Source organism: Phodopus roborovskii, unplaced genomic scaffold (genome assembly GCF_943737965.1).
Source record: "Phodopus roborovskii unplaced genomic scaffold, PHOROB, whole genome shotgun sequence".
Classification (NCBI taxonomy): domain Eukaryota; kingdom Metazoa; phylum Chordata; class Mammalia; order Rodentia; family Cricetidae; genus Phodopus; species Phodopus roborovskii.
The window spans coordinates 12,377,662-12,390,291 of NW_026126567.1; the positions used below are offsets into that span (position 1 = coordinate 12,377,662).

General features: G+C 43.1%; 1 protein-coding gene across 1 annotated transcript in view; it reads right to left on the bottom strand.

Moving 5' to 3' along the window:
* The window catches only part of Fer1l6 (fer-1 like family member 6), a 106,991-nt gene that overhangs the window by 10,706 nt on the left and 83,655 nt on the right, over window positions 1-12,630 (bottom strand). Inside the window, exons 31-38 of the mRNA XM_051202647.1 lie at window positions 12,158-12,285; window positions 8,512-8,682; window positions 6,583-6,743; window positions 4,895-5,037; window positions 3,827-3,915; window positions 3,354-3,452; window positions 1,143-1,384; window positions 133-296 (exon numbers count right to left, since the gene is read on the bottom strand). Of these exons, the coding sequence (XP_051058604.1) occupies window positions 133-296; window positions 1,143-1,384; window positions 3,354-3,452; window positions 3,827-3,915; window positions 4,895-5,037; window positions 6,583-6,743; window positions 8,512-8,682; window positions 12,158-12,285 (1,197 nt within the window). The remainder of the gene's footprint in view (window positions 1-132; window positions 297-1,142; window positions 1,385-3,353; window positions 3,453-3,826; window positions 3,916-4,894; window positions 5,038-6,582; window positions 6,744-8,511; window positions 8,683-12,157; window positions 12,286-12,630) is intronic.

A 12,630-nucleotide genomic window follows, 5' to 3' on the forward strand; every position in this document is an offset into this window, starting at 1 on the left:
CAGAACCTTTGGTAGGAGTGCTCTAAAAAGCCACTTCAAAGCACTTAACTTGGAGCTTACAAAGTGACTCGCTAAGAGAGCATGATGGCCCCTCACGGCCCCCCCAGCCCACCTGCCACAGCTGTCATTTACCGTGAGCTCTTTGCTTTTTGCAAAAGGCCACCAGCCACGCACACGCTTTTGCTGGAATATGGAGATCTTGCTCTCCTCGCTTGCGTTTTCAAACTTGGACAGATCACAGGATTTTGCAGATTTGGCCGCCCGGGGGAAGCTGTTAAGATTCATTTCCAGGGAACCTGTAAAGACATGGCAATAACAGTTACGGAGGGGCTCTTCAGCACAGACACCGACACTCACCAGTCACCCAGTCTGCGTTGTATTGCATGTGAGATGTGCTAGCTATATGAGTAGGTGTAAATGGGATGGAGACGTGTGGTGTGGTGCCATCGAGAGGTAGTAACATGGTAGCAGGTGGCAGGCAGAGGAAACTGATACAGGAAGTTTCAGCCTTCCATTTGGAGTACTGTTACTTCAGGGCGTCTTCCCGGGTCTCCCTGCAGCTCCCTGGATGACAGGCCTCAGTGCTGATCTCCCTGTGACAGCCCCCCAAACATCACAGCCAAAGACCTTCTGATTTGCATCTATTCTCTAGGATAGAAGAGGGCCTCCCAGGTCACTGCAATATTGCTTCAGGGTAAGATATTGTCATAAAGGAGTTGTGTGTCTCACTTTGACAACTTCCTTATTTGGGGGGGGATTGTTCAAGACAGAGTTTCTCTGTGTAGCCTTGGAGCCTGTCCCGGAACTCACTCTGTAGCCCAGGCTGGCCTCAAACTCACAGAGATCTGCCTGCCTCTGCCTCCCGAGTGCTAGGATTAAAGGTGTGGGTCACTACCACCAAGCTTGTTTCTTAGTGTTAAATAGAGCAAAGACTAACTTGCCTGACTGTGTTAGGAGCCTATCATATACATAGACTGTAATTTTGCCAGTTCCCTAGTAATGGCTGATGATGATGATTTCTGTTTTTGTAATCACAAATAGCACTAAAATTATTGTGCTCATAAAACATCGAACTCAGCTCTCCAAAAGCTAGGGTGGCATACTTAGCATTAATAACATACTTGAAAAGGCCACTGGCTTACCTAGGAAGTCATCTGAGGACAGCCTTTCAAAATCCCAGACCTGCAGAACCAGCACAGCTGGGGTCTTACACTCCATCTTCTCCAGGGAAAAGATGTTCTCCCGTTTGGTGATGACCATTTGCTTCTCGGCCGGCAGATACTGGAACGGAAACAGGAACCTCCAGTTGAAGTTCCCTTCTCCAGTCAGGGAGTTGTAATGGACATCGGTCTCCTGCTTGTCATCTTCCAAACCCTTGATCCACCTGCGTGAAGATAAGGAAATTCAAACACACAGAGTGTGTTAGTCAGGTACCAGCAGAGTCAAGGGTGGCATAGCCAGCTTCCTTCCATGTGCCTGAGCCACAGCTTCCCATTATATGAGGCTGGGCTCAGACGGGAGTTTCCATACTAATGTGAAAGAGAGAAACTGGGATCAAAAGGAGACATCCCAAAGCAGGCTGTGTAGGTGTTGACTGTTCATGGATCAGAAGCTCTGTGCAGTTAAGACAGAAATAGGACATGGATGTGTGGTTGGAGCTCTTGTCGTGCTGGGAGTCCCCTTTGTAAGGGCTGTCGTCTCTATTCCAGAGTACTAGAACACCATTACATTGAAGCCTCTATAATTGGGTGTGTAGACCCGCTGTCATGGCTGGGACTCACCTCTCCTCTCTGGCTCTGGTCCTGATAGTGAAGCAGGTTTGTGTCACTGTGGCAGGGGTAGGAGGAGTGGATGTGTGTATGGGGGTGGGGTAGATAGGCTGCCCACAGCCATTTATCTCCCAAATTCTGGCTGTACCCACTCACCATGTGGCCACTGGTCAGTTATGTTAGGTCTTTGTGTCCTACACTTGTCTGTAAACATGGAAGCTGATTTGGCTCCCGGGTCACAGGGCTGCTCTAAGGAATTGCATGACACATCTGTTAAGGATCCTGGGGACTCCAGATGACCTATGACACACTTTCTTCTTGGTAATATCCATTGCTTTTCCTCCATGCTAAGAATGATGCAAGCTTCAAGTAATATGTTCCCCTAGTACTTCGTCCACTGTTAACTAATTCAGAAAACAAGTGCTTTTTATTAAACTAATTAAGAATTCAAACAACTTGTGCTTTTTTGAAAAAAAAGATTTATTTTTATTATTTTTCATTATGTGTGTGTGGGCATGAATAAAAGTGTGTATCAGTGTCCAAGGAGGCCAGAGGTGTTGAATTCCCTGGAGCTTAAGTTAGAGATTCCTCTGAGCTGTTGTATGTGGGCACTGGGGGACTGAACTCAGGTTCTCTGGAAGAGCAATGTGTGCTCGTTACTGCTGAGCTGTCTCTTCAGGGCCCAAACCACCTGCTTTCTAAAGGCATCCACCACTCCTCCCTAGAGGAGAGGAAAAGCCTTTTCTTCACAGAGGAGTGGTACCATTTTGGGTTTGGGCACACTTATTTAGCTAAAGACAAAAAGAAAATGGCAGCGAGACAAAATAGTGGAAGGAGAAGGGGCTCAGGACAACAACTTAAACTATTAACTGCAGGATGGAACTCTGAGCTTCCAACCCCTGAGAAATTAATGACCAGCCTAGGAGTAAAACAGTAAGAACACACTGCTGCGAGGTTAAGAAAGAGAGTGTCTGCAAAAGGGGGCAGCCATGTTGGGCATCCCTACCGCACAAGAAGAGAAAGACTAATGAAAAGGACAAACCCAGGCAGATCCATTGGAATTGGAGATAGGAGATCCGTGTTTGTGCAGTGCTGGCAAGGGAGCCAGATGAGTTATGAGAGATGAGAGATGAGGGAGAGGACAGTGAACACGAGCATCTTTCTATGCTGGACTGAGATATAAGAGAGATATTAAGTGCTTTGCACTAGGGTCCCAATGTGGCAGCAATGGGAAGACCTAAATGCAGGCCTTTGCCTTAGCATTTCAATCTGCTGAGCAAGTGACTTATCCCTCGATAACACTCATGTTGCCCCGCCTGTTTCAGATGAAAGGCTGATGAGCTTTTAAGGACACTTAAAAGGTTAGGCACCTAACATTTAACTGAAAGATTAAGTCACTAAAATGTTTTCATAAAAGAATTCTTAGCAACATGAACCAACAAGACAAAGTTTTCACACAGAAAGTGGCCTTGCTTAATTTAAAGCAGAACAGGTCGTTCTGTGAATGTGGGTAGCTGGTCCCATGAGGCACATACTGGCTAGAGACTGAAGAGTAATGACAGAGAAAGGAAGGATGGAACTTACCCTTTGACATAAATATCACTTGATTTTTGACCTGTGAAGATATTCTCATCTTCTAAAATGACATCTTCAGTATTCCAGATGGTCACCCTCAGCTCATACCTGGGGTGAAGATACACTATGTTAAGTAAACAACATGGAAATGGGGCCAAAAAGCATTGTGCTCTGTCTGTAAGCCTTGTCTCTGTCAAGTTCATTAACATCAACACTGGAGGTTGGTCTGTTAGAACCACATAGATCTCAGATTCACAAGGGGATGGGTGGGGCAGGGTATCTCCTCCTTTTATGGATCAGCATTGTCCAGATGAAGAGCTTGATATGGAAGCCATTGCTTCAACCACCTCTGTCACCATAACCCATACACCAGTGTCACTGGCAGGGTTGGAATGCTTGGGAGCGTATCATCTCCCATCTTAAATGCTATAATCTTTTATTCTTGAACCATGGCCCCCTCCTGTCATGATGAACACACTTACCCTTTGGGTTTCCTTGGTGAAATGTCAACAGGGGGTCCAAGCTGAGGTGTGTCTTTGGGAAACATATCTACCCACATCTGTAGACGGCCCTTGTTAACAACAACAAAAATTCCTTTAGCTTTGATAAAGGTGAGACATGAAAATGGAAAATGGACCATTCAATGTTTCAAAAAATCTCTTTTAAAAAATGGAGGCTAACATGATATCTGAATCTTCTTCGAATCCCCCATGACAGCGTCCCTTACCAGCAGGAAATAGTTTGGAAAGAACGACGCCCAAATTCCCAAATATTGTGTATAAATGTTTGTTTTCATTTAATTGGACTTTGTTATATAAAATTAAATAAAATAATAATAAAAAAATGGAGGCTAAATACGATTTGGTGTTTTTATATACATGCAGCTTTTTTAAAATAACAATAGTAGAGGCCTCTCTCTCTCTCTCTCCTTTCCTTTCTCCCTTCTGCCCTTCCTTCGATAGCTAGACTCTCATGTAGCCTAGGCTGGCCTTTGAACATATTCTATACTTAAAGCTGGTCCGGAACTCCTGATATAGCTGCTTCTACCTCCCAAATTCTGGAATTACAGGCATGCACTACAGATAACTTACATTTTTATTACAAATTTACTAACACCCGAGTTAAGAGCCAAGGAAAGGCAAGGACACCTTCATTGAGCCTTTACTATGCAGTGGGCATGGCATTATGCACTAGATGCATATTGTCTCTTGTATTCTTGCAAATCAGTTAACTTTCAGCATCTCAAATGCCAGAGTTCTTCCAAAGGACTTTGATAATTGAAATTATAAAAACGAAATAAAGCAAAATGAAGCAGTACTGACTAGTTAAGTATAGAGACCTCTTGAATTGTACTAAGCCTAAATGTCATGCCAGTACTTTTAACACAGATTTGGGGTTCAATGGGCTCCTTTTATTGTCTTCCCAATGTAGACACATTTAATAAATCTTTCTTTGCTTTTCAGTAGGACTTCGTTTGATTTGCCTACTGAGGATGAGTAGCCAACCCTAACTCCTTTAGGCTCTGGCATTAACAATGCTGGTAACACTACCTGCTCCATTCCTGGCTTATCCTTGTGGTACAATGGCCGTGTTTCTATGTGCTCAGGAACCAGCCTACATCCGACCTCAGGGATGTCCTCCCAAGAGTGTAAGACCTTTAGGGCCAAGTGTTCATAAGACTCCACCATCTCCTCTGAAGAGAGCAAAGACAAGGAAAGATGATCATTTGATGCTGTTTCCCCAAAGAGTTAGGGCTGTATATGCTTCTTAAGTTCTTCCTGTAACCATCCATCCTAAAGATGCTAGGAGATGGGAACAAAAGAAAATCGAAAACAGGAAGAGCTGGAGGTAGCACAGTATGAAAGAGAAAAAGACTGAATATGGAGACAGAGATCTGAGGCCAGGTGATTGACAAGAAGACAGAGACAGCAATCACACCCTGGAGTGGGGATCTCTCTCTCTCTCTCAACCAGACTCCCAGAGATCCCACAGGTCAGAAAAGATAGATACCAGACTCTAAAAAGGGTTTGATTGCTAATGCCATGGCATGGGGGCCAGGAAATCAGAGTGGCCTTAAGTAAGATGGTGGCACAAGGTGTGTCTGTGGATGCCTTCACTCTCCCGGGATCTCCCAACTGTGAACACCTAAACTTCATTCCACCAAAGGAGGTGATTCATGATTTAAAAGATAAAAACAAAAACAATAATAACATTACTGGTGAAAAGAATATCATGAAACAAGACAAAATTATTAAATGAATAAAATCTTTTGACCAAGCTCACTATGGCAAAAATTGGATATAAGATGATCAAAGCTGACTATTTATAAAGGTACCACAGAAACAATCACCTGGGGGCAATAATTACATTGGTAAGAGCTGATAGAGTTAAACAATCAACGAAAAGAATCTTTATCTTAAGGGTTTAATCACTCAGCAACTGACCTTATGAACATAATTTCAGATTTTAGTGGGCAAAATGGTAACTATTTAATCATTATTTAATCAAATGTAGACTTTTGACCAAATAATTGCATCACTCTAAGAGTGTACTGTAAAGATTTTTTTCAGCAGACATCCACATCAACACATCACCAATACACTCTCTAAATAGCAACAGCTCTGCATGCAAGAACCTTCAGTGTGTTCTTAGCTACAAAATAATGAAGTAAAAAAGAAATAAAAATGGTGGAAGTCAATATCGCAAAACAGCCTCTACCACCTTAGCTTGAGTCTGCAGCAGAAGCTTTATACCAGAATTGTGCTGTATCATTAAAAATGCTCCCCCCATCCCAGCCTTCCCTCATCCCAGCCTTCCCCCTCATCCCAGCCTCCCCCCCATCCCTTATCCCAAATTTATGGAAGCTTCTTTGGGATCCCCAGGGCATGTCTGTGTCGTGATACTCATAGAAAAATATCCACCTAAAATGAAATAGTTTGGTACAGTACTTGAGGGGTAGTGGGTTTTTCCTAGTGTTTCCTACTATATGATATTCACTTTCTGCTATTGCTTGCTTTGCACATTTACAAGTCCTTAACAATTAGCGCCCACATGCGGAACAGTAAGCAGAACTTTGTCATTGTGAGCGCTTGTCATGAGCCTACTTGATTTTCCCTCTTTGCTTCTGGGAGCACAAGTACTTTTGTAATCAGATAGCCCAACATCCACCCCAGCTTCACCCCCACTGGAACCAGACCAAAGGACAGCTACATCAGCAGAGGGCTGTTCTGGGAGTTACCAGAGTCTTCCTCGGTGAAGACAGTTTTTCCGGAAAAGATCTTATTTCCGATCTGTATCTTTCCGGGATGAAAGTGCGGCCCATCCAGCTTGTTGTCTTTGCAGAGCTTGGTCAGGATTTCTGTGGGTTTGGATGCATCCCTCCAGGCATTGTACCCTTCTCTGAGAAGCGGAGAGAGGGCAGAGGAAGTGAGGCTGGCTGTCCTCTAGGAGACACCCTCTGAGACCCTCAATGGAAGCTCCACTCCAGTTATACACCTGGGCTAGTGCTTTTGGCTTTATTTCCTTTCCTCCTCTCTCTAGCCAAGCACCTTTGCATGTGTACAGCTTGCATGTAAGACAGGGCTTGCAAGCAGCTTGACCAAAAGATGGTTTGCGGGAAATTTCCAGGTTCTTTTTGTTTTGTTTTGTTTTGTTTGGTAAGTCTTCTTAAAAACAAAACAAAAAACATTGAAGTGAAATTCATGCAACAAAATCCATCGTTTGAAGTTCTCGTCCAGTGATGTTGGATACATTCACAATAACATGCATTCACTCCTTCTGCCTAGTACAAACAGCTGCTATCACCCTCAGAGAAGACTGCATCCAAACTGAGGCTATTATCTGTTCTCGCTTACCAGCTCCATTAGCTTGGACCAGTCTGTTTTGGTGCTGCTGCAGGGTCCGGGCAAGTTTAGCCAGTGTTCAGTCATTGTGTGTACTGAAGAGGAAATCCTAGCTTATTACCTCACTGTCTCTCCTCCCGTCCTATCCGTTCCCTTACACAATTCATCTTACAGATGCATATCTCTGGCAGAAGGTTCTGGCATGTCTTTCTAACCAGTGACTTTCCTACTGGACTCTTGTAGATCCCCCCCAACCTTTTCATCTTTTAAGAAATCATTAATTTGAAGAAGCATATCACAGAACAGGGTGGATCATGGTTTCTACTCACCCCTTGCATCCTAGCCTACCACAATAGGAACGGCCACTGTCTTACAGACCTTACACATCTGCCATACATCTTACAGATCAAAATTTAATTGGCTATACCACTTTATCACATGTTCATATGGTGGAATACTATACAGGCCCAGTAAAGCAAAGACTCAAGCAATATTAAATGACAACTACAAAATAATTAAGCTACAAAGTAAGAACAATAAATATGGAAAGCGTAATCCAAGTTCATAAGTAAGTAGTATAGTAGAAATACTAAAAGGAAATAAGCAAAAATATTTATGTGAATGTTAAATTTTTTATCAATTATGCAAAATAGTGATTTGTGCAAATTACTTATATTGACAAACTATGTAAATTAGTTACCATTTTCCATTTTTTTTAAATTTCAGAATGAAACTACAATGAAATGTCAATATTTTATTAGCTATAATTTATAAGATTTTGTTTAAAAATATAATCAGATTCAACATACTTAAAAAGCAAATCAAGCTGGTAGCCTACATTTAAAACCAAACCGAAATTGCAAATCTTTGTAAAGGATGTTGAATTCACACTTCCTCCACTTATAAAGTGGGGTTAATAAAACCCCAGTGAGTTCTGGGAGAACTGATGAGCTATTCCATGCAAAGTTCTTAAAGTAGCAAGTCATACACGCCTACAGATGTTGTTTATAGAATGCCCACACTGACGTTTGCTTTGTATTAACCATCTTTCATCTAGCACCATCTCCAGGGAACACTGACCACCACAGGTGGATACACACCACATCACAGCCTGGCTCTTTTCTATTGAAGAACCTTCTCTGGGTTTTTAATCAGAGCTGCTTCTTCAACCCCATTGGCTCTCAAACGCATGGAACAGACTCCCCAACCCAGCTCTGCTGTTATGTCTGCCTTCCTCAAGATGGATAAACACATGCACAGTCCAGATCCCCTGCAAGACTGTGGCCCTGGATACCAACAGGGTCTCCACAGGAGAAAGAACTTACATCTCATATTGGCTCTGTAGACCGCAGATAGCTCTGTGTTTGCTGTAGAAACGGTTCTCCAAGTCGATCTTGGTCTCCCCAATGAGGTCATCAGACCCAATCATGTCATGGTCATAGATCAGGACGGAGAGCAGGGACTCCTTTGGCAACGTGGCCTGGATCTCAAATGACCTGAGTCCAAGCAGAGGACTGGGAGTCAGAAATGTTTGGTAGGATGGAGCTTCACCAGCTTCCTTTCAGTTAGCTTACTATCTGGGTGGATGCTCTGACTGGATCATCAATTCAGTCAGCATGGACAGGAATCAGGGTAGCTTATTAACCAGGTACAGCTAACTTCAGATTCCTTTGTCAAACATCCATAGACAATGATGCCTTTTCATCAGCCATGTCTCAGAGTGGCTTATTGGGAACTTTGGTCTGATTTTCAATCTGATTCTGGACCTGAACATTCTGGTTGTTAAACAGTGGGTATGTTACTTCATCTCTTCCACCCTCCTTGTATGAAGATGAGAACAAATAGGGCTTCTTTATAACATAGTGTGGTGCTTAGATGCAAGGTTGATCATCCAGAACACACATTTCACGTCCAAGTTTTCAGCTCAGACTCAGTAGGAATATTACCATTCCTTTCTGTTACAGCTTTATCAAGAAACACCAGCTGGGGTTTTCAAAAAGAAAATCTTGCTGGTGGAAACAGAGACTCTCAGACTGTCTCCGCAAGACTAAGCGCCTTAAAAAACAGACTGCTGTTCTCTGATTTCGGCATTGCTTTGCTGGAGCTTAGACTTGACCTGCAGAGAATACACATTCAATGGCTATTTCTTTGAACTATAAAGCATATGAGAAACCTATATCCAATCCTCTATTTTGTAGATAAGGAAATCAAAATCTAGAGAACCCAAGTGAAGAACCATAAAGTTACCCTTCCTGGATCATGTGTAATGAAATCCCAAGGCTAGTATGGCAGAGACTGCAACCCATTCAGGAGACAATTACCCTTCCCCCATGAGAAAAACAAACAATCTACAGCACCAGGTGTTATAATTGATGGAGCATGCTCTAAAAGGTTCTGGTGGGGCTTCACAGAGATGAAATACAGATGCTCTCCATCTGTTACACATGATAGTGCCTTCATTGTTTTCAAATCCTGGCTTCTAGATTGCAGTGGCTATTCTGGGGGGGTACATCAGAAGCAAGCACCCAGCATCCATCACTGAGCTTTGCTGTCTGATGGGAGATGTCATTCTGTAAATATGTTTCTCTTATTGGTTAATGAATAAAGCCCTGCTAGCCAATAGGAAAGCAAGATAGGTGGGACTAGGAGACAAGGAGAATTCAGGGAGAGGTAAGAGGAGATTCAACATGTAGGACTGAGAGAGCAGAACTCCCGACCAAGTGGAAACACTTAGATTAATAAAAATGGGTTAATATTTAAGACAGTTAACCAATAAGAAATACTAGGAACAGGCCAACAGCATTATATCTAATACAATGTTCCTGTGTGTTATTTGGGGCTGGTGCGGCTCTGGGGCTTGTCTGGTGGGAAAACCTGCTCGTAACAGCTGTCTCCATGGTAACCATCAAGGGAGGGTTCAATAAGGGTGTCACTGACCCTGGCAATTTTAGTCACTGACCCAAGCTATTTTAGTCACCCAGGTTCAGCAATTTGAGAGCTGTGAAGAGCTGCCAAAGACCATGGTCATACTCAACGTTAATACAGAGTTCCATTAGATCTCACCATCACGGGAAGGAAGTTTTGTCTGTGTACCTATTCTTTCACTCATTCATTCTGTCATAATAGCGCTGTCCAAGGTGCTGGAGAAGTAGTACTACCCACATGAGCTCATGCACAAACAGATCTAGTAGAGAGAAGACAGTGAATGGACACACAAACAAGTAAACCAATGCCAGAAGCAATGAAGGAGAAAGAGAGGCAGCTCGAGGAACCAGGATGTTAGCAGAAGGGGCTGTGACATCCTCACATGAACAAGGGAGCAGGTGTTCCCTTCAAGAAGGGGGGTCCCTAAGCCCCAGGTTAGGCACACAGCCTTCTGGAACACAGTAGGTTGAGCCAGGAATGTGTGTTCTGGAATAATAATGAAAGATGTATCCCACCAGTCATCTGTACCTAGAGACTATGAAAGAAGCCCCATGAAGCTGTAGAGAGATGTAAGGTGCATCCATCACACCGGCCTCCAACTTTCCAGAGCCATAAAATAAGGCTGAGAAAGCAAGTCTAATTCACATATGGGAAACTGTAATGGCAGAAATGCATCAGTAGTTACATAAGTGACAGATTGCAGTAAAGGTCATCTCTGGATCAGAGAGACAAGGGCACACTTCCCCAGTACAGTACTGTCATTTTAATCGTTTCCCTTAATTCAGACATGCTTGGTCATTTATTGCCTCATTTCCCTGGCAGCAATAAAATCTAAGAAGCTGATGCTGATCAAATGCCATGGGGTACAAAGCCAATACAAATGGATATGTGAATTTATATGCATCTGGTGGAGATTTCATCCCGTGCTCTAAGTTCCTCAAGAAAAAAAATAAATATACTTAAGATATTGCTAAAGTAACCAAGGAGGGAGGAATGGTGTCGGATGTGTGTTGAACACCGTACCATAGAAGTCTCACGCATTCTCCCAATGGAGTCTAGAGTCTGTCACTAGAACTTTATAGATGAGGAAAACTCCAATCAGAGGCAAAGTTAGCTTCATGAGATTACAGAGTGTCCATGACTGTGAACCCCATGTTCCAATCCCAAGGTCAGCAGTAGCCAGTGCATAAACTCAAGCAGGAAACATGTATGGTATGTCACAATAAAGTCAATGGGCTGTGACCAGAGTGATGGCTCAGTGGTTAAGAGCACTCATTGCTCTTGCAGAGGACCTGAGTTTGGTTCCTAACACCTACATGGTAGCTCATAACCGTCCATAAGTCCAATTCTAGGAGATCTGATGCCATGGGAATTGTACACATGTGGTATGCGTACATACATGTAAGCAAAACATACACACACACAAAATACTAAATTTTAAAAAGAAACTTGTTGCCCCATACCAGAAAATTCCTGTGTCTAGTTCTACTGCAACCCATGCATACAGTGTATTTTAACAATTTTCAGGAAAATAAAACTAGGGAAAAACAACTAGGGAATGTCAGTTCAACTTTTGGACCCCAGGACTGCAAATGGATGGCAAAATGATATGATTGAAAACCCCTCTCTAGTATGAGACTGAAAAGCCAACATCAGTCTCTTCTAATTCTAAGTTGTGTGGATTTGAATATAGTTCTTAAACTCTTTGGATCTTAGATGTCTTAATTGTAAGAAGTGCTCTATACAGAACCAGGAGATGGTATTAATGACCCTTCAAGACATTTTTAAGTTTAAGATCTAGGAAATAGTTGCTACAAAACTATGTGTCTGAAGATCTCTACATCAAATCCCAACAGGAAATCTTTCCACATTTCATAGGCATTTAATTGGCTGTTATCAAGAGCACATGTCAATACTGAATCTTCAGCTTCTTCTTTACCCTTGACACCCCTCCACAAACATTAGCCATTTCCCCCAACCCTCCAGGAAGAAAGCAGCAGCCAATGCAGAAAAGGACAACACAATCCAACTGAAATGGCCACTGACCTTCCAAACACTGGATTCAGTTGTTTGGGGATGTATTTGTCTCTGTCTTTGATTTCTGTTTTGCCAAGTCTGAGGACGATGTAGGGGTCTGATTTGCCATCTGGATCGGCTGGGCTGAGATTAAATGCCTGGGGAGGAAAAAGGGAAATGGCTGTGACCCAGTGGTCTTGGCTGTGCATGGGGACACTTGGGTGCCAGGTTCTATCTTGAGACGTTCCAGCTTTGGGACTTTTAGTGGCTCCTTAGATTTTACAGTGCAGCAAAAGCAAAGAACCACTTTTTCTTTAGCATCCAAGTCCGGCTGTTAAAAAGAGCCACGTTGGCATCATCTTTCTCTACTGTCATCTGCCCAGAGGAGGCCAGTCCTTGGGACACGCCAGTGAGGAACATGTTGGAGCAGGGAGCAGAAGACATGGGTCCATGTTCTAGTTCTAAGTGATTGTGTCATCGTGGACAAGCCATGCTGTTCCTGG